This window comes from Cryptotermes secundus, unplaced genomic scaffold (genome assembly GCF_002891405.2).
Source record: "Cryptotermes secundus unplaced genomic scaffold, Csec_1.0 scaffold825, whole genome shotgun sequence".
Lineage (NCBI taxonomy): Eukaryota > Metazoa > Arthropoda > Insecta > Blattodea > Kalotermitidae > Cryptotermes > Cryptotermes secundus.
In genome coordinates this window covers 766,453-789,550 of record NW_019738888.1, presented here as the reverse complement: position 1 = coordinate 789,550, position 23,098 = coordinate 766,453, and the positions used below count along the sequence as shown (strand labels likewise).

General features: G+C 36.1%; 1 protein-coding gene across 8 annotated transcripts; it reads left to right on the top strand.

The window, feature by feature from the left end:
* Nucleotides 1–4,833: 4,833 nt before the first annotated feature.
* Nucleotides 4,834–22,758, top strand: LOC111871286 (zinc finger protein 583). Of its 8 annotated transcripts, none has more exons than XM_023864286.2 (6): nucleotides 4,834–5,298; nucleotides 11,635–11,822; nucleotides 13,199–13,321; nucleotides 18,470–18,589; nucleotides 19,475–19,639; nucleotides 21,344–22,758. In XM_023864286.2, the coding sequence occupies exons 2-6, from the start codon at nucleotides 11,724–11,726 to the stop codon at nucleotides 22,127–22,129; spliced, it is 1,293 nt and encodes a 430-aa protein (XP_023720054.1). In that variant the 5' UTR covers nucleotides 4,834–5,298; nucleotides 11,635–11,723; the 3' UTR covers nucleotides 22,130–22,758. The 8 variants fall into 8 exon arrangements, with proteins under 8 accessions (XP_023720054.1, XP_023720052.1, XP_033610081.1 ...); XM_023864284.2 differs by having other exon boundaries at nucleotides 13,184–13,321; XM_033754190.1 differs by lacking the exon at nucleotides 4,834–5,298 and adding an exon at nucleotides 5,391–5,812 and having other exon boundaries at nucleotides 13,184–13,321.
* The last annotated feature ends 340 nt before the right edge of the window (nucleotides 22,759–23,098 follow it).

Genomic DNA, 23,098 nt, shown 5'->3' with positions numbered 1-23,098 from the left:
AATGAACCTTCAGGTTCCATAAAAACATTTCTTAATCAGCTGAGCAACTACTGGCTTCACAATGACTCTGCATCTTGGAGTTATACTATATTCAGAATATATATGGAGCAGAAGTAAACATGGATGAAGAACATGGACAGGCAAGTGATATGCTAGGGTTACACAATCCCACAATGACCCACACAGGTTCCACTGCATGTCAGACTTTACTCTAAGTAACATTTCCATGGCATGAACTGTGCTCAAAGGTTCTTCTCCAACCTTTGTCTATCAGGAAGACAATTTGATACCACTTCCTGGCTGCTGTTTGCTGATGTCTGGTCCATGCATATCTGGCTGGTGTAAATTTCTTATATCAAGATGACCAAAATTACCAATAAACATTTCAGTAGCATCTGAATAGTCCTGTGCTGTTAGTGATTGACATTTATAAATTCTCTTTCACTGAAGGCTGTCACCAGACAAAAAATTGTGTATGCATGTCAGAATGCTACAGCCCCTCCCTCTTGGATGTGCAGCTCACACTGTCACAATGTACGCTTTCCTTCCAGCTGTGATCACTACAACCAGGAAAGGGGTGACATTTATAACTGTTATTTCATTAGGGACCACACATTTCATGAATGGCATTTATTTTGCTGGAAAATATGTGAGCTATTTTGTGTGCAACGATAACTATTTGTAAACTATACACTATTGTAAAGTGTTATTTCATACTTCCCTCAGATGTATTTCTTATAACTTTATATGTGAATTTTATGTATACAGAAGATAACATAAGCAAACTGCAGTGTTCAGTGGTTAGTGATAACTGTATTTAAACTGATATATACCCACACAAGTGAAAGAAATATGAATTCATATTTTGGTTGATGCATAGTCTTTAGACTAAGCTGCTAGCACAGCCTAATTAAAAATTAAGGTCAGGTGACAAAGTTTTCTTATGTTAACAAACAAAGCATAAGCTCCTATGTGCAAGATGTATTTTTCATTCAATTAATTGAATTAACATCCAGTTTCTGCCACTCTGATAAAACTGTTTAACCAGCTGTTGATGATGGGTTGTAATAAAATGGTTGGTGTATGTGAACAGGTTATTGTGTAAATTTAGCTACATGTTATTTTTCTTCTTCTTCTTCTTGTCATTGTTTTTCAGATATCTAACATACATTTTAAATACTGACTTCAATTATGTTACAGCACAAAAAAATGTTAGGTAAAAATAGCCAGAATATGATGCGAGCTATAAATCCACTACTACATTAAAGGGGTCTATTTTGAGGAACTTCTCAGATGTTTCATAATTTTGAACATTATTTAATTTGTATTATAACAAAATGAGCCACTCAATATTGTCTGTGTGCTTCAAAACTGCTGATTACATTTAATCTAATTTTTATGAACAATTAAGTACCTGACTTAATCCGTAATGAAATGGCAACTGCAGTTTGAAAAGAACTGGGTTCTTTAAATAAAAATCTTATGGATTAAATTATTAAGCACAACATTATATTTAAATGTAAAAGAAATTGGTGGGTGAATAAAATATATGAGGTAAAATATTATATTTACTCATGCATATGTAATATAGCTTTACCACTAACTGAGGCTAGAGCCCCCAGTCCTTCTGCCATCATAATATGTTCTCAATCAGTGCTTGAATTGGAAGGGGATGCCATCTTATTTTCTTTTTCAGAACATCAGTTGTTTAGTACCTGTTAAATTCTATTTGTTTGTTTTTTTTTAATGAATATGTGTTGACCTAATTCAAGCTTACCAGTATACACAGCCCACTTTACTTTTCTTAATTTATCAAAGTATTACTGTGCATACAGAAAATGCTAAAAGAAGATAACAGATGGCACAAATTTTGACCTTCATTATATGTGTACAATTTTAAAAACTTTCAGCCTTCAGATATCTGTTTAAGAATTGTTAAAAGTGCTGTTTACCCATCTTTATAATTTGCAATAAGTCCAGGTGACATAGAAATTGCATGTGAAATTTTATGTTCTCATGGTAGGACTACAGAGTTTACTGTCTTCTGTGATCAGACACCATGTAGTGTGGTAGGTACTAAAGTTTTGGAGGAAACAGCTGGTTGCATTTTAAAAGATGAAAGTGTCAGTGTTCTCCAAACATTTGTACTTCTCTACCAAACCACCTGCAGTGTGAAACTGACCATTTATTTGCTTCTGGCACTGGAGTTAAGGAAAGAGACATGATATAGCACAGTTGGTATAGTGACTGGCTACAGGCTGGATGACCAAGGGGTTGGAATTCCAGTACGGTCAAGAATTTTCTCTTCTCCATATCTTCCAGACCAGCTCTGGGACCTACCCAGCCTACTGTCCAATGGGTACCAGGGGCTCTGTCCCCGGGGGTAAAGTGGCAGGGGCGTGAAACTCACCACTCACCTCCAATTATTGACAAGGTCAAGAAAATATAGATCTTTTCATCCACTCCCCCATACGTCTTCATGGTGTAGTGCTTAATTAGTTAAGCATAGGGACTTTACCTTTTTTTACTGAAGTTAAAAATGTGTGGAGCTATACCACCACTCCCCATATGCCTTCATGGCATGATTCTTAGTTAAGCACAGGGCAACTTCACCTATACATACCAAACCATGTGGCATTACACCCCAGAAAACATGTAATCCCTAGAAATCAAAGCTATTATAGCCAGAGCAGAAACATCACTTTGTTCCCAAATGTTACCTTAAAATTCAGCATTAACATGTCAACAGCTGTGATATTCTTGGATACTGAAAAGGCCTTTGATATAACCTTGGCTTCCTACATAAATTATCCAAATTAAAATTTTCAAGCAGTCTAATCAAGCTTATTAGCTCTTTAATTTCCCATAGAAAATTCAGAGCCTAGGTTGAAGGTGAACTGTCTACAAGGGATATACAAACAGGGGTGCCACAAGGTTCCATCCCATCCCCCACATTGTACAGTATTTGTAAAAATGATACACCCCAAACACCTGGTGTCTTTCTAGGTCTATTTGCCGATGACACCTGTATATATGCAACAGACCACAAAGAAGGTTACGTTGTCAGAAATCTGCAGCAAGGCCTCAGTGCTGTTGAGACATATCAAAATCCTTCACTAAGAATTCGTGCCACTTCATACAGTTGTTGAAGTCTGTAAACCTTCAATTTTTAGATACCTCGTGAGCTTTGACACTGTCAGTCTCTTCACTAATGTGTCAGTCAGCAAAGCCCTACGAGTCATCAGCAATAAGCTGCATAACATTGACACACTGACGGAATGGTCTGTCTTGCAGGTCAAAGTCATCATGGAACTTCTGGAGGTTTGCTTGACAATCACATATTTTCAGGTGGATGACAAGTTCTTCCAACAGAAAGATAGCATGGCTATGGGAAGCCCTTTATCACCCATTGTTAGCAACATCTTCATGGAGCATTTTGAAAAACTGGCTCTTGACTCAGCACAACACAAACCATTGCTGTGGCTCCAGTATGTTGATTACACATTTGTGGTCTGGCCTCATGATCCACAGCAGTTACAGAATTTCCTCAGCCACCTCAATAGTTTAAGGCCTTCCATCCAGTTCACAGACAGTTCAATTCTCTTTCTGATGTTCTGGTCATCAGGAAAGAGACAACACTAGTCACGAAAGTTTACAGGAAACCCACCCACACTGGCCGATATTTCAACTTCAAATCTAACCATCTGTCACTTGTGAAAAGAGGTTTTATTCAGGGTCTTCGCAGTAGAGCTTCCACCATATGCCAAGAAGGACAAGATCTGGTTAATGAAATTAGCAGCCTGAGATGTGATCTTTGCTCACTGGTTATCCCCAAGGTTTCATTGGCTCGGTTATTAATTCCAAGGGTACCAGTCGTCTGAATATAGATGAAAAGCCTTTGGGCTCTGTGTACATTCCACATGTGAAGGGTGTTTCAGAGAATTTAAAACGTATAGGGAACCGATATAACATTAGGATGATCTTCAAAACTGAGCACACTCTTAGGAGTTCAATCATGAAAACCAGGCCAGACATAGATTCACAACAGATGGCACAGTGCTTCTATAGCATTCCCCATGAATATGGCAGAAGCTACATTGGGGAAACAGTAAGACCTCTAGCTGTGCAGCTCCATGAACGTGGACACAATCTCTAAGAGGGTCTTCCAGAAAAGAAGAGGGTCATAAAGTAGACTGGGATGAAGTTGGGATTTTTAAATTAAGAGTAACAGCAGGTATAAGAAATACAAAGAATTGGCCCATATGGCATACTTAGCCAATTCAATCAGCCAATCCAGGTTGGACATTTCTCCAATCTGGATCCCCCATATCAACAATGGTATTACCAACTCACACAGAAGATCTGTATGATGTGATAGTTTCTTCCTGAGTTTCTACAAGGTTTTAGTGTCAAGTGTTCAGAATTTACTCCACAGATATCTCTAGTATTTGGCACTATATGTTTTCATAGATTCCCCATTTGATTCTATGCACTGGTGTTCACAAATTCACGAATTTGGTTTGTAGTAAATGTGACAGGGATTGTCCAGTGCGATCCAGTGATTGAGGTTAGATTTTTCTAAGCTTTCAAAGGGATTAAATAATACCAACAGTATCTCCCACACCCCTCCTCTGAGGACTGAAACACATCCAGTTTCCGAAACGTTGCGCTGTCTGGTTTTAAGAATACCGGAAGGTGGACAAAGTCCGAAAACGCTGTAATTCTGAATCCTCACATATCTTTGAATTTCCCTCCGACGTTTCAATAGTGGATTATCCCTGTTAGTAAGAATGACAAATAAAGAAATCTAGTTATAATATTGACTTACTGTTACGTCACCAACAAGTCGTCATAGTAGATGTGGTAGATGTAGTAGCACTTCTTTAAATGCTGCGTCTGTGGGGTAATTTTGGCCCCATTCGTTCCGTAAGTCCTGAACGGTCGGGAGTTTCTACGTATTAAATGACGCTATATGTGATTTTCCGTTCCCTGTAATCTTTGGCTTTGGACCACCCAACACTCGTAAAATTTTACCTGTATTTTGGATCAAACTCGGAAGCTCGGAAGAATGCTGGCAGTTAAGTCCGTCCTACATTTGAAGTGACAACCTTAAGACCCTTAAGATAATCGTAATTGACGGCGCTAAGAGCAATGAAGACTAAAATGATTATGCTGTAGGAAGCACGTAAAGGGAAGCCGTCGTGGTTTATTTCCAAATTCAAGTCCTGTATTAACATGGATGGGCAAAGGAAGGTCATGAAGGTCATGAACATCATGAAACGCTTCCGCAAAGTGTTGGTAAGAACTTGAGAATGTTTAATGAATTCAGGTATTTCGCGATCGTTCGCGATTGCACCGATCTAGGCTGCAGTGTTTATGCTAATAAAAGAGTATCACATATCTGTTTATTCGAATTTAATACAGTAAGGCATACAGTGGTGTACCAGTGTAGTATTCAGAAGGTCCTGCGTTCCACGTGGTTGGCCAGCATGATACTTGTATAAAACAATTATGGGAATAGTTACTTACTTACCTACTTATTTATGGAACTTAGCCCTCCATTTTAATATGGTCCACCCACCTATATCTTGGTCTTCCAAGTGGGCTCTTTACTTCTGGCTTTCCTACCAATATCCTATTTCATGGGAAAAGTAATATTAGAAATTTGCTTTTTATACGGGTTGGTATTTATGTAAGAGTGATTTAAATACCATGCATCAAATATCCCCCCCCCCAAAAACAAACATTCACTACAGTGTTATACCTCATATAGTAAAGTTCTGGATTTGAATTCTTGTTAATTTGACTGCAGGTGAGTCCATATTACATTTTGCTCTTTATTTCCTCCACTCCAAACTTATCATGTATGTCATTTCTTAATGCTTTAATGCTGAATAATAATGTGTTATTAAGTGCTGCTTGTGAACTGAAGTNTGTTTGTTCACAATAATTAGTATGTTTGCTTACAGACGTGGGCAAATATTCAGAGCTAGGTACTGGTGCACTTATCAGAAATATAATAATAATTTGATTTAACATTCATCAGAGTTACAAATTGTAACTCTTGAACAAGTCACATACATATACAACTTTTCCAGTCTGATTGGCCTCCTGCCCAGTCGATTGAACGTCATCATGTATCACATAACATAATATTCAATTACAATTAAAATCACACTCTCGGTATAATTAAAATATATTAGGTATAATGAAATTTACGACTACCTTTCATTATAAAAAACAAGGCCATCTTACTATATATATCTTAATTACTACCATCATATTCTTAAACTTAAAACCTATTATATCAAAATAATCCACAAAAGATAAAATTCAATTTAGATAACGATTAAATAATTTGGAGTGCAATCTCTTTTAAGACTTCCATTCCCTTTATAGGCTAAATCATATTAAAAAACTTCACCTAATTACTAGTCATTTTATTTACACTTAAATCTATTTATCAAGGAGAATCTTATTCGTTTAACTATCCTTCTGAGAGGAACTAATGCAAATTATACAATAGATGTTCCAGTAAATATATTTTGAGTCTGTGTAGGAATTCTCTATCTGCTGTTACCATTCTTAGGTCCAAAGGCAGTCTATTATAAAGCTTAATAGCCATATTTATAACACCCTTCTCATATTCTAAGATATTATAACTTTGCACATGAAGGTCTACTTTCTTTTTCCTGTCATACTTATGTAGGTCAGAGTTTTCTGTGGTGTAAATGTTATATATCTTGAAATAACTTAACACCTCTAAAATATACAAAGATGTTACCATTAAAATTTTTAATTCTCTAAATATAGGTCCACGTGATGTACATTATGACATTTACACACATCTGTAGGTATAACTCCTTTGTTGTAACAGATTTTTTATGGAACTAGCAATAATTGCACAATTAGGGACAATTCTGATTCAGAACTTGATGCTTCATGATTATGGATGGCTCGCTACGCATAGCTTATAGTAAGTGCTGAAGGAAGGGGAAATGAATCACATCAGTTTTCTGTGATAAGTGCTGTTGCTAGTAAAGAAGCTTTATAAGTACATTACAGAAAATTATAATCAAACATAGAAATGCAGTGGCACTAATTTAACGTATCAGGTTACTTCAACGTGATAAACAATGCAACAGTGGACTTAATTGCTTCTCTTAGATGTACTTCTCTGTATTTTTTGTTTGGCTTTCCACAGTCAGGTCACTCCAGTAACTTTCATTCATTTCCTTTATTTTCCATATATCCATACAGGTAACAAACCTAGGATGTGGAAATAGTCCCTTTGAAAATAGATATATCAAGATATATATACAAAATTACATGAGTCGCATAATTAAAATCACTTAACATTAATTGATTAACATAAAAAATAATATAAAGTAAAAAATGTAATAATATTTTAATTAATAAACATAATTTAAAAATAACTTACTATAAAACTTGAATTAATGCCATTTTATTTAAATTACCTATATTAACTGAATTAAATATGTGTATATTACAAATTTACACGCTTATGACCAATTATATTGATAATATTCATTCATGGAATAAAAAGAATGATGATATAGAAACCTCTTCAATGCAAATTTAAAACTTCTCACNTATTTTCCATATATCCATACAGGTAACAAACCTAGGATGTGGAAATAGTCCCTTTGAAAATAGATATATCAAGATATATATACAAAATTACATGAGTCGCATAATTAAAATCACTTAACATTTATTTATTAACATAAATAATAATATAAAGTAAAAAATGTAATAATATTTTAATTAATAAACATAATTTAAAAATAACTTACTATAAAACTTGAATTAATGCCATTTTATTTAAATTACCTATATTAACTGAATTAAATATGTGTATATTACAAATTTACACGCTTATGACCAATTATATTGATAATATTCATTCATGGAATAAAAAGAATGATGATATAGAAACCTCTTCAATGCAAATTTAAAACTTCTCACATCAGTAGCCAACATTGCATCCTAGTACCTGCTTTTTCTTCCTTTGTCAGTGCTATACATATTGTAACCATTTAATTTTCTAGTGTACCATTTCAGCATTTATGTTTGAAATGATTAAATTTGTTTGAGTTTGTATTTCATTTGTGATCTGCATTTATAATGCCCAGTAAATTTCTGCTTCCATCTTTTGATGTTTCTGTCTCCAATTTTCTGGTCTCACTATCATATTTGAATCCGCCTTTTCTTGTGTTTTGCTGTGTTTGTGAAAACAGTTGTGTGCCAGAATATTTCTTGAAATTGTCAGTTACTTTCTTTTATGATTATAATCTTGTTTTCTCATTCCTTCTCTGGTCTGACTTTGCCCTTGAACTTTTTATCACACAGTTATATAGCATGAAATTATTTGATGATTTCTGAATTGGAAATGATGTGGAAGGGGGAGACCATGGCCTAATTTATGGTAGTGTCATGTCATATGTCTGGAGTGACTGAGAAAACAAGAAAAAACTTCATCAGGATGGCAACTCTCCAGGTGGAGGTTTGAACCCCGGACCTCCCAAACAGAAGTTTGCATACTAATGATGTGATCACAGTGTTGATTTCATATTGCTGCAGATCTACTCTTTAGAGTAGAAATTTCGGTTTGATATGTTACTTGAAAATTTGCAGTAGGTGTCTTACAATCGATAATATGACCTTTGTTTGATGGTGTTATATTTCAACATCTTCTTGCATCATTTGCAACATAGTTCATTGTTCCTTTATTAGACACTTTTTCACTACATGTTTTGGCCCAAATGGCCAGGTTGTAGTACTTCAGGGCTCTACTGGTCACTGTAATGCTGTTTTTCTTTCCTCGTATTGTTATTTTTGGTTATGTGGGTTGTACGTGGTTGCTTTTCTGTAATGTATGATGCACTGTATTAGAGCTCCAACACAGGGCATCACACATTACAGAAAAACAAACACGTGCCACCCACATAACCAAAAATAACAATAAAAGGAAAGAAAAACAGCGTTACAGTGACTAGTAGAGTCCTGAACTACTACAGCCTGTACACCTGAATATGGTCATTTAGGCTGAAACATGTAGTGAAACAGTGTATAATAAAGGAGCAATGAACTATATTGCACTTAGATGGTGCAGAAACCCCTAAGTCAGATCCTTTGATTGAGCCAGTAGGACTCAATAATATGTCTGTAGTACCATATTAATTTTTCTGTTTTTATCAAGTAGCTCAGATTCCTCAATCCTACTGTCTTTTATGTAAAATCCCAAGCATTAAAATGTACAAAATCTTGCATGACTTATTGCTTTGTATGGGTCGGGGTTTTACTGTACAGAAAGAACATGCATCGTTGTTGAGGATGAGGTAATGGGAATAAAATTAGGACCTGAAAGACAGGAAGCTTTAGAAGAGAGAGAAAGTTGCATAATGAGGAGCTTCATAGTTGTTCACTTCATCAAAAATTACTGTTTCTTAGGTCAACAGAACAAAGTCACATACTACAAATAATCTGATAAATTTCACAAATAAGTCTCATTTGGAAATATTGAAAGAAAGAGACCACATGGGTGACTATACATAGGTATGATGATAATATTGTAACATGTTTGGATAGGTACTTCCATCGTAACGGAATAACAGTGGGCCATTGTGTAGAGAATGCCAAAACAACGAATGCGTTTCCAAGGAGATGGACAACAGAAGGTTCGTTGCACAACAACGGACTGTTGAAATGGCAGAAATGGGACCGTGAGAAATGGTGTCTGGTATCTGGTCCGCATAATGCGTATATAAGAGAGTTGAAAGCAGAGCTAGATAGTCCCGTATGAACGAGAGAGTTGGGTAGATGAGTATTGGGCCAGAAGTCAGTCTTAAGAGAGCTGCCATTGAAGGCAGGCTAGTATTCGCCGAGATATAGTGGAAGCGGTAATTGTGATACTGCAAGTGATAATAATTGTAAAGTGTGTGAGTGTAGAAGCGAAGCACAATAAATATTCACTACGAGTACATCCTTGACGTTGTGAAGTTATTTGTCACGTGACATACCCAACACGTGAATATATTAAAGTGGACCTTACAGGGAATTTGTTATGAGGACGTGGACTGGATTAATCTGGCCAAGAGTAAGGTTCACTAACGCATGGTAGGGGAGTTTCTGATTCCACAAATAGCAGGAAATTTCTTCACCAGCAGAACAACTGCCATCTCTCACTAAGTACCATGCTCCATGGATTTGCAGTTGTCTCAGCTGGATTCCCTCTATGACTGCCGTTGTCAGTTCTTTCATGGTCTTATTGATGTGTGGGATCTTGTAGGTTATTTAATGATGCTTTTGGTGTCAAGATAGTGGAGTCAGTATAGCGACTAGCTACAGGCTGGACAACCGAGGGGTCGGAGTTCAAGTCCCGGTAAGGTCAAGAATTTTCTCTTCTCCACATTGTCCAGACCAGCTCTGGGGTCCACCCAACCTCCTATCGAATGGGTACCAGGGGCTGTTTCCCCGGGGGTAAAGCGACCAGAGCGTGAAGCTGACCACTCACCTCCACCTAATGCTGAGGTCAAGAAGATGTGGATGTATACATCTACTCCCCTACATGCCTTCATGATGTAGTGCTTAATTAGTTAAGCACAGGGACAACTTTACCTTTTTACCTTTGGTGTCAAGATTGTATAGCATAGGGTAGTAGGATGATAGATGAGTGATGAATTTGAAAGGATTTGGAAGTGGTCCTGGCCAAATGGAGGTACCATCTCCACATTTGCCAGGAGTAATAGGGTGCATGATGATACAGAAATACAGTAAACCCTCGCTAATCTGGGTACAGTTATTATCATTTATTATCATTCAACAGTCCATACATACAGGTATTACAACCATTTTGATAAGGAAATTGTCAGTTTTACATCTAATAATCGGTTAATCTGGATGTCAGATAATCTGAATCAAGGGTGTTTGACAACAGGGTGCTGAGGAGAATACTTGGACCAAAGACAGATGAAGTGACAGGAGGTTGGAGAAAACTGCATAATGAGGAGCATCGCAAGTTGTACACTTCACCAAGTATAATTAGAACGATCAAGTCAAGGAGGGTAAGATGGACAGGGCATGTAGCACTAATGGGTGCAAAGAGGAATGCCTAGAGGATATTTAGGTGGGAAAGCCAGAAGGAAAGAGACCACTGGGAAGATCAAGACTTAGGTGGGTGGACAATATTAAAATGGGTCTTAGAGAAATAGTTTAGGGTGTTATGGACTGGATTGAGCTGTCTAGGGCCAGTGAAGGGCTCTTGTGAATGTGATAATGAACCTTCGGGTTCCATAAAATATTGGGAAATTCTTGAGTTGCTGCACAACTGGTGGCCTCTCAAGAAGGGCTCAGTTCCATGAAGTTAATTAGTTAAGTAGATAGTTATTACTCATTTTGACAATGTATGTTTTCTTTTCCTATGTATTGGACATGCCAGTCTCACATCTATTATTGAAGAAGACTCAAAACTGGTGCTGTAGGGTCATGTAATTGAAGTTGCAATATATCCAAATGCATAAGGAATGTCCCTTTACCTCGTGCAAAATATAATTGTTTCCATAAAATGTGATGTTTGTAAAGATCACTTACAACTGATATGTTTCCTTTCAGGACCTGAGCAATTGTTCTCAGTTATATACACTTGCAGAATTATGAAGCAATATCGCTTGGATTCCTTTAAGTGAGTTTCTTACACTATTATGTGTGAACAAAAGAATCTGCAGTCTCTCACAGCAAGAGTAGCAACAGATATAGCAAAAACAGTTGAGAAACTATTTCCTGCTGTTGAAGAAGGCTTGGTAAGCATTTATGTCATGTGCACAGAAAATAAATTTGTCTTGTTTGCTGAATTTACATGGTCAAATAAAAATAATATTTTGTGAGAAACATGTTAATTTTCATTTTCTGTTCTCTCACGTCTGTGGGGATCATTGTACACATTCATGTACATATTTTGGTTGTCAGTGAACATGATTATGTGTAGTAGTGAGACTGTAATATTTTGTCTTTCTTTCTGATAATTGTGTATCTGAGCATATTCATCCTTTTGTTGTCAGTATTACTATTCTGTGTTGTATGCTTTGTGTGTGTCCCTTTTCACCACAGCATGGTGCATCCTCAGGTTGTGGATGGAGGAGAGAGATTTCAAATATGGAGGGCAAGTGTGAGTATGCTAAATAAGCAGTGGCAGATGATGACAAGGGTGGCATTCGAGCATGAGGGTTCAGGGGCTAAATACTCCTCTCTATAAAAAAATGTACAGTTGTTACAAGATGATATACAGCCTTGTACTTGCACAAATTCTCAAAACACCAGGAGACTATATAGGTCAGATTCATTGTAAACAGTAGCTAAGTTTTAGGAAAGTGTAAATATATATATATATTTTATGGTTATGTAGGTTAGGTGGGATAGGGATTGCTATGAATTAGCAGATCGTACTGTCTATATTTGTATTTAAATGGGGATGTTACCATCAGTTAGGGACAAGAATTATACATAAGGGGATCATAACCTGTTGTTATGAGGATGGAATTTGTTAGAGGTAGGGTATCATTAGAAGAAAAGGATTTGATATTTATACTTTCAGTATCAAGACCATGTAGCATTGGTTGGTAAGATGATAGATGAACTGGAAAGAATTTGGAAGGACATGATCATGGCCTAATGAAGGACTATCCCAGCATTTACCTAGAATGTTACCACTAGAACAACCTGTTTGGTGAAATAGTTTCTTGTTTAAAACATTTTGCTAGTAATCAACGAAACATACTTTAAAAATATGAGCATTTAAAAAACAGTTGTATGCTTCAGTCACGGAGCCTGATAGGCTTGCTTTTTGGGCTTTGAACCTTGACCACTGGAAAATGCTGATATGTTTCTTGGGTCAGTAACGTGGTGTATAAGTATTCTTCATGCATCAGATGTTTTCATGTGTATCATTTCTCATAATTTTTTGTATGAATGGGAATTGTGGATGTATCTGTTTGCCCAGAAATCATTTTGTCTTGGTTACGTGTGTTACCATTTCTGAAGGATGGTATTTGTGATATTGGTATTGGTATGTTAGTATGGAATCAGTGGTCAATATGTGCTGTGTCCGATACTGTGTGTGTATTGGAGTCATAAGGAATGTATTATCTAACAGAATCACCTTCAGTTTATAATTTTACAGCTGAACATTGATATTATCAAAGTAGAAAATGATGCTATTCAAAATGAAGAAGATCCCATTGGCATGGTGACTGAAGAGGTTCACATACCATTACCATTTTGTGTACAAGAGGCTGAGCCCAAGGTGAGTCACATTTCTTTATTTGTGTTCATGAGTTTGTGCCTGTGTTTTTGTGTTTGCAAGGAAGAAGAATGATAAAATTTCAAAAAGTTTTTCCTTATTTTTATTGAACTGGAAAACTTCTTGTGAGTTAGTAAGGGACCTGATTATTTGAAAACTTTCTTGAGAATTTCTTATGAGTGCAATCCGGGGGATGAGATGATTTCAGGATGCAGTACCTCAAACAATGGGACATAATTTTTGAAAATGTGTAGGCATACTTCCCCCCCCCCCAAATATTCTTAATGAACGAAGTGTAATGTTCCATATTTGACTTTCTTGGTCAACAAAGTAGCACCAATTATTTTAATTTAAATTTTTTTTAAGTAGAATGCCCTGAATTACAGTTTCCTTTTTGGACAATCTTTATTTTATCCTTCCTCATCCTCTTTTCAAGTATTAGGCCTTAAGGCCTGTTACAGTCTTAAGTTATTTCTTTATCTCTTCATTGGATGTCCTATTGATCATCTCTGTTACTGCCATTCATAAGCTCAGATGCAAAAGGAGGAAAGTTGGGGATGGAATGACTGTCCATCTTGTAAAACTTGCCCAGTTATCAAATCGTGGAATATGAGATGAAGAAATGCAGCATTCAGCCAATCCAGAGGCTGAAAGGTGGCATCCCCACCACTGGACTTGATTTCTTCTGGCCAGCAATCAGATGAAAGGAATGTTGTTATGCTCTCAGGTCTTGTAATAAGGACTGCCATATGGACCAAATCTTTCTTATACAGTGGTGGTGGTGATCAAGAGTCATGTTAGTTTTGCTGTCTGTGCCAGAAATAGTCAACCAAAGTTTGTAAGTGAAGTAACTGGTTCCGAAAGGTTTTAGTTTCCTGTTATCGGTGATCATCAGAAGCTAATCTCTAGGATATGTGGTTCTCAAAGCAGTGGTTATGAAGAATCCTATCATCTGAGATATAACACCAGATAGTCCATTGAAAGTTGACTGACATTTCAAAGGCATGTGTAGCTTTCATCTTGAGGGCTGAATAATAAACCAAGCAAGAAACCAGCATGAAGCAGGTAGCAATCAGATCTGGTAGCAAAAACTTCATCACATGGCTGTATGCTGCTTGTCACCTGATGCAATCATAAGATCAGACAAGGGAACATCCAAGGAAAAAGAACAAATAATGTAATGGATCATATATATGAATATATCTGCAAGCTAAAGAGTTCTTCAATTGGGCCTTAAATGGTTGCTACTATCCTATCAAATGAATGAGAAAAGGTATTAAAATATACAGGCTTGAAAACTAACTTTAAAATGAATATCTTCATAATAAAAAAAAAGGTTGTTCATTACATGACATAAAATGTGCCCTCATGAGTAGTCCTGTGACTGTTGTAATTAATACTTCCTTTTGTAATATTGTCTTTACATGACAGTATTGTTCATAATGGAAAACACTGGTACTAAACTGTTCCTAAGTATGTATATTCATTTTTCTGCCTGATCTCAAGACATATTTCTACTAATTGAAGAGCAAATGTCTAACGTTATTTAAAAATTGTGTTAACAGTATGGAGATGGGGTACGTAATGCAAACAAAAAATTATAGTATCATACTAACCTTAAAGATATATATTGGTCTTTTGTTTATATGTACTTCCTTCACTAATATTTTGTAGTGTCAAATGAGTGGATGAATAGTGAATAATAAAGTGGAGTTGGCATGGAAGGAAATGGTTCATTCATTCATTTCCTTTATTTTTCATATATCAATACAGGTAAAAAGCCTAGGATGTGGAAATAGTCCCTTTGATAACAGATGTGTCCAGATACATATAATAAATTACATAAGTTATATAATTAAAATCACATACATTAGTCAATTAACATAGATAATAGAATAAAAAACTTATTACAGTTATAATTAATAAACATAATTTAAAAATAACATTACTATAAAAACTTAAAATTAATACAATTTAATTCAAATTACCCAAATTAACTGAATTAAATGCATTATAAATTTACACACTTATGACCAATTATCTTTCCTTCTTTCTCTCTTTCTTTATTTCATTTTCCCATAAATCTAAATACATTGATACAGAACTCGTCATATACATACATACCCTCCACTTTCCATAAACATTCATACGGAAAACAGACCCAGGATGTGGAAATAGTCACCAAACACATACACAAAATCACACAAGCCACACAACGAAGATCACCCACATTAACTATCTAACACATACAACAATATGAGGCAAAAAGATAATATCCTGATTAACAGACATAATTCACAAGTAACCACAATACAATCCAAACCATACAACCCCTCACATCTCCCATACCAACTATATTAAAATACAGCGTTAAAACATTGAAATGTATGTACATTTGTAATTAAAATACTCATTTAATGCATAAAAAGTTAGCATGTAAAAATCTTTTTAGGGAACATTCAGAGGATTTTTGGTTATTAGATAATTGTTTGAGCTCTTTAGGCAGATGATTGTAGATTTTTATACCTGAATAATATGCACCCTTTTGAACTTTAGTAAGAGAAGTACTCGGTGGAAATAGGTTAACATTCTGTCTGGTACCAATATTATGTACCTCCGTATTTCTCATAAACAAATGTATGTTATTTATAGTGTGTTGCATCAAGGAATATATGTATTGAGAACACAGGCAGAATTTTCATTCCCTTGAAAGAATCTTTTTCTTTAATCCCATCATAATCCTTATAACGTTCTTTTGGATCATAAAAAGTTGTCATGTATGAAGAATTGCCCCAGAAAATAATTCCATATGTCATCACAGAACATATATAAGCAAAATAAATCATTCTTAAGCTACTTAATGATATCATGGGCTTAATTGTTCTCATAATAAAGCAAGACGAACTCAATTTAGTGACAAGGTAATCAATATGATTCTTCCAACACAGCCTATTATCAGTATTTAGGCCTAAAAATTTGATACAATCTAAGTTAGTCGGTAAATTTTGATCAATATTATTATGCATAATATGATCCTCATAGTTCATTAAAGTGAACTGGAGAGTGTAGGTTTTATGAATATTTAATTTTAACAGATTGGTTCTGAACCATGTATTAATATTGCAAAATATTGTGGTCATGGTTGATTTGTAGTCAGCGTATTCCGGATTAGTCACTATTATACTTGTATCGTCTGCATATAAGAATATGTTTGTTCCATTAATTGAAACCTTAGTTATATCATTTATATACAAGAGGAAAATAAGTGGGCCAAGAATTGAACCTTGGGGTACACCAAATTTTACTTCTGCCCAACTAGACGAGCTATTAATAGAACTTTTAGGGCCAAGGGTTACTCTTTGATATCTTCCATTCAGGTAAGATTTAATTAAGGCACCAAACTTGCCAGTTATTCCATAAAACTCTTAATTTTTTGATAAGTATATCATGAATGACACAATCAAAGGCTTTGTGTAAGTTGCAAAATATTCCTCCAACAAACTGTCTGTTATTCATTGCTTTTAGTATTTCCTCTACTAATTTGAAAGATGCTTTTTCTATAGATGAATTAGGTCTAAAACCATATTGATTATTGTCCAATATATGATTACTGTCTGTATGTTCACACAATTTATTATATATAACCCTTTCAAGAACCTTAGAAAAGGCTGACAATAATGAAATAGGCCTGTAGTTGGCTGGTTCATATATATTACCGCTCTTGAAAATTGGCTTAACCACAGCAAATTTCATTCTGTCTGGAAACGTTCCCTGGGCAAGGGCTTGATTACACATGTAAGTTAGTGGCAAAGTTATATATGGCATACTTGCTTTTAGAATTCTAGTGGAAATTTCGTCAACCATGTGAAGACTTGGTCTTCAAAGATTTGATTATCTTTCTAATCTCGGTAGTTGAGACATAATGCCATTTGATAGATTTAAAAGTAGACGTGTATTTATTGCCCTGATAATGTAATGGATTGATGTCAGTTGGAGTTTTGTTATTGCTTAAATCATCTATAATTGTCTAAGCTACTGAGATAAAATATTCGTTAAACGTGTTTGCAATGCACTTTTTATTCTGTATCATAATATTATTGACTTTCAGTGATTGGGGTTCATCCTTCTGAGTTTTAGATCCAGTCTCATTTTTAAAAATTGACCATGTAGTTTTTAATTTATTATAAGAGTTTTAAATTTTATTATCATAGTGTACTTTCTTAGCCTCTTTAATAACTTTAGTAAGTACTTTACAGTATTTCTTATAATACAGTTTAAAATGTGGATCATCATCTTGTCTATATTTAAGATATAACTTCCTCTTTTTTCCCACATGAAATTCGTATCCCTTAAGTCATCCACGGGTTGCATTTAAGTTTGGAAGTAATAATTTTTTTAGTAAAACATGAGTAAAAAGTTCTTAAGTAAGTATAAAGTATTATATTATATTTAAGCATCCTGTTGCACTCCACACGACAAATGACACAAACTCCGTCCCAAGTGCAAACAATATATATTATATGTCTTTGATCTTGCTCTCTTCTACACTACATGTTTCGGCCTCTAACGGCCATCATCAGGTGTATACTCTTACGTTACTGCCACACTGACCCCAGTCTAAAATTTAACATTTAAAAACACATTGTTACTTTCTTCGTCATTATCAACATCTACCTCGTTGATATCTGTCTGGTATGTAGATTATTTTGCACACGTCAATTTTGGTTTTCCTGTAGTAGCACTATAAAATCTTTAGTTATAATTTTAAATCCTTTAAAATTTTCTCTAAATTTAAAATTTTAAAGGATTTAAAATTATAACTAAAGATTTTATAGTGCTACTACAGATTTAAGTGTGAACAAATTATCATTAAAGCCTCTCATTAAAAAATCATAGCCCTGTATGTAGGAATTGAAAATGCCTTTGTTGTGAATGCTTGTTTGGTATTAAAATCAGGGACAGTGCCATTATTATGTACAACCTCTTTTGTTCCTGAAGGCCCATATTTCTGTATGATGGTATTGAAATGTCAGAATTTGCTGTGTGAGTCTGCTGTTGTATGTGCTGTCTCCAGTACTGCATACAAGTATGTTCTGGAGTCAGAGGGAATGTATTATCTAACAGAATTGTCTTCTGTTTATAATTTTACAGCCAAACATAGACATAATCAAAGCAGAAAATGCTGATATTCAAGGTCAAGTTCCCATTAGCATGGAAACTGAAGAGGTTTACTTACCATCACCATTCTCTGTGAAAAAGGTTGAACCCAAGGTGAGCCATGTTTTTGTGTCTTCAGAGTGTCTTGGTTGTTCGTGTATGTCTGTGCATGCGCACACAAACCTTCAGGAAGATTTTTAGCAGGAAGAACTTGGGGAACCACATAATCCCAAAATTCAGTACTTCAAATTTTGTAATGTATCTTTGTAAATTTTACTAGAGCTATACATTCCTTTTTTATTTCAAAATATTCCTAAAGGACCAAATTTTACTTGGAATTATTGGTTTTTTGGACTTTGTCCATCATCTGGTATTCTGAAAAACACTAAAGAACACAACATTTTGAAAACTCAAAATCTTTCCATTCTCAGGTGAAGGAATGGAAAACGCCAGTATTGGTTCAGTGATTGAGCTCTTTCTAAGGGACTCAAGAAAGTAGGTGCCTTCCAGCCCTTCACCTGATGACAGGAAGAGATTCAAAAGTTTGAGTAACGATGTGCTTCACGATTGTTAATCTTCACAGAAGTGGATGAAGTGTGCTGGGAGTGTAGTATATGAGGACAAAATAAAAAAATCAGTGAGTGATTAAAGTGAGAAAATTTGAAAAGAAGGTACCACTTGGGAAACCCAGACATAGATGGAAGAATAATATTAAAAAGATATTCAAATAGGATATGAGGGTGTGTATCGAATCTATTTGGCTAAGTATAGGGACCAGTGGAAGTGTCTGTAAATCCTTCAGTTCCATAAACAGTAAGGAATTTGTTGACCAGATAAATGACTGTTAACCTCTCCAGTACACTTTGCTGCATAGAGCCACATTACGAGACAGCAGCAAAGAAACAAAAAATGACTAACCTTAAATTTTGCATGCATCTCTTGTGTATATTCCAGTTATGGTTTCACTGTGAATTGATTCTTCTATCGTTAACTTTACAGAACTGCAAGGATTTGCTGAAAGTTGAACCTGATTTATGTAGTGAAACATGTGTAACATCTCATGATGGAAACGAGGTCATCGGTGTACAGGTTGAGGCCACAGATGAACAACATGAGGAGGATCCTCTGCTAATATCATTTCCAGTAATAAAGCCTGAACATGAGGTGAGTTGTATATATGTTCTCTCTCCTGTGCTAGGTGGAAGACTTCTGATTTGTAATAAAATCCATCCAGCCATATCATTGAGGAATCCCTGTAATAAGGATGTACCCTGGCCATGTTATGGGGCTGTGCAGAGACTGTTCTTCCTGTTTTGGACAACCTCCACACCCCCTTGTCCTCCACAGTTATATGATGAAGTTGGGAAGACAGCCCTATTTCCCTTCTTATGGTATGGTGTTTCATCAAGCTGAAGGCCAGTGTTTTTTGACCTATGGGTGTTTGCTTTTATCACCTTGTTGGGGATCATGACATCTGCTTGCCGCATATCATTCCCAATGGCCTCTTGCTGATTTGACATTGTGAAGTCATGCCAAATCTGTGACCACTGACTCATGAGACACATTAGATGAAACATCTGTCATTACTTATCACTGGTGTTTCATGGCACTGTATTTTGACTATCTGGACTATATGGCTGTGTATACTGGCAGGTCTTTTCTCCAAGGTTCAGCTGGCTGTGACCTTGTCTGTGGAGGGCAGGTTTATCCCTTCTGCTTCTGTCATTAACAGAGCTTCCATGGATGAACTTCATGCAACATACAGAGCTCTTCTCTTCATTCAACAGTAACTTCAAACATGTAGCCTCCTTTGCTTGGACCACCCCAAGTGCCATACAGAACCTCAACACACACCCACACTATCTGGTCATGACTGGGATTGTGTCGGGTGTCCCACCTCCATAAGGCAGGGAAGTTCATAGTTTCCTGTTGGATACCTGGTGATATGGGCATCCCCATTAATGAGGCTGCCAGTGCAACTGCCAAGAAATTCTCATTATGTGGAGATACAACACCTGAACAGGCTGTACATAGTGATGTTTATACCAGTCTTTTTCATGCTGTTTACCTGCCTGGCAAGATGGACTCTTACACAGAACAAGTCAAAAGTTGTAAAACTGCCTGCAGAGATGTGGGAGTTGATTGGTGTGTGGCTTTAGATTAATTACATTTAACCCACAGATGTTGCGAGAGCTAACATCAGTTTGTACAGCCTGTGGGAGCCCCTTAATGTTCAAAACTCCCTCATACAATGTCCAGTTTGTGATAAAGGTCTGTTGTTTAGTTCTTTATCCATGTATTTTAGGAACTAAATATCAGGCATTTTGTATAAGATGCATTTTAGGCCCAGTTTTTAATTCACTAAGTAATATACAATTACTTGTGTAATTTTACTTTGTTGTTCATGGATTTTTAGTTCCCTCTTTTGTGCAGGTGCATATTTACAGTGAGGCCAGTGATGCACGCACGCACATGCATACACTTTATTTTTTATTGCTAGTGGGGTGGGACTAAGTCCCTTGTACTGTGGCCATTTCTGGCCTATTGTACCAGCCCCAGATGATAGGTGAGGGCGATTGTGGAGCAATTGGTGGAATGAAGATTGGCAGGGGAAACCGAAGTACTCGGAGAAAATCTGCCCCAGCACCACTTTGTCCACCACAAATCCCACTTGACCAGACCCGGAATAGAACCCAGACCACCGCGGTGCGAAGCCAACTAACTGCTTGAGTTATGACATGGCCTTATGTGTACACTTAGTCTAGTTAGGAACTTAATTTTGTGTTGAAATAAGTATTTATCTTATTTTGGGAATGCATATTACATTTGATTAATATTTGTTATAATATTTCTGCCTTTTCTTATCAGATTATTCCAAATGAACATCAGCTCAGACATATTGGGTGCCATGAATCTTTTACTCTTCAAACTGCATTTAAGACTCATGTGTGCATGCAGAGTGATCATTCATATTTTTGTGATATGTGTAATGAGCCATTTAGTGAACAGAGTAACCTGAACAAACACAAACACATACATAAAGGTAAGCACCCATTTGTCTGCGATGTATGTAACAAATCATTCAGTGATAAGAGTCATCTGAAGAATCATCAACGTATACATAGTGGTGAACGTCCATTTGTCTGTGATGTGTGTAATAAGTCGTTCATTCAGAAGAGTCATCTGTATACACACAAACGTGCACATAGTGGGGAGCCTCTGCGTCCATTTTCCTGTGGGGTATGTAACAAATCATTCAGTTGTAAAAGTCACTTGAAGGATCATCTTCGCATACATAGTGGCGAGCAACCATTTGTCTGTGATGTATGTAATAAGTCATTCATTCAAAAGAGCAATCTGCGTATACATGTACGTGTACATAGTGGAGAGCGCCCATTTTCCTGCGGACTGTGTAACAAATCATACAGCGATAAATGTCGTTTGAGGAGACATCAGCGTGTACACACAGGGGAGTGTCACTATTCATGTGATATGTGTAATAAATCATTTATTCAGAAGTACACTCTGAAGAGACATCAACGCATACACAGTGGGGAGCGCCCATATTCCTGTGGTGAGTGTAAGAAATCATTTAGTGAACAGAGTAAGCTAAAAAGACATCTTCATATACATAATGCAGAAAAACGTTCCTGAAAAATGTCATTGAAGAATCAAACCAACCTAAACACCTGTCAGTGCACAGATACTGGAGAGGGTTTAGATTTGTGTGACATGTGTACCAGATCAAGTGGAAGCCACTTTGACCTGATTGAACATAGGGGAGATTATACATATTCCTACCATTTATAAGGATATGTTCATGCATAATGTACACAAGAATATCTGGGGGAATGATGTGAATATATTGTGAGTATACACTAATTAACAGGTTGCCAAATTCCAAATTCAAAAATTCATTTTTGCTCAGGGCTTTTACTCATGTTTTATTGACCAAACACTGTAATTTTTTAAGTAATGTAACTTGTATGTTTAAAACTGATGTAATTCTGAGATTCTGGTTATGCAAGTAATATTGTATAATTTTGTATTACAATAAACGTGCACCACAACACAGGGCACTTCAAATCATTCATTCACTCATACTGTGTCTGCAAGTGATTTACAGGAATTGGCAAACAGGACAGTGGCCTCAGACAGGATTTAATTTTCATCCCAGATCTGAGATAGATTAGTTCCATGTGATTAAGTTGGTGCTGCTGAGAAGTACATGTATAATTTAAGTGTTCTGTTTGTTAGTGGGTGTACAAACAATAAGCTGTAAATATTTCTGTCTTATGGAATATAATGCCTTGTAGTCTGCTGACAGTCAACTGACCTTTTGCCGGAACATGCTGCCCCTCCATCCTCAGGGTCAAAGAGCTCTGCATGCTAACTGCTTCACAGTGGTTTCTAGCTTGGTGTATTCTTTGACCCTGAATATGGAGACATGTTCTGCTGAAGCATCAGTTTCTCAACAGCTACATGGCATTATATTGTAATGTGTTTGGAGTAGATACTTCCATGGTAACGCAATAACAGTGGGCCGTTGCATAGACAATGCCGAAACAACGAACACGTTTCCCCGGAGATGAACAACAGAAGGCCGTTGAGTAACAACGGATG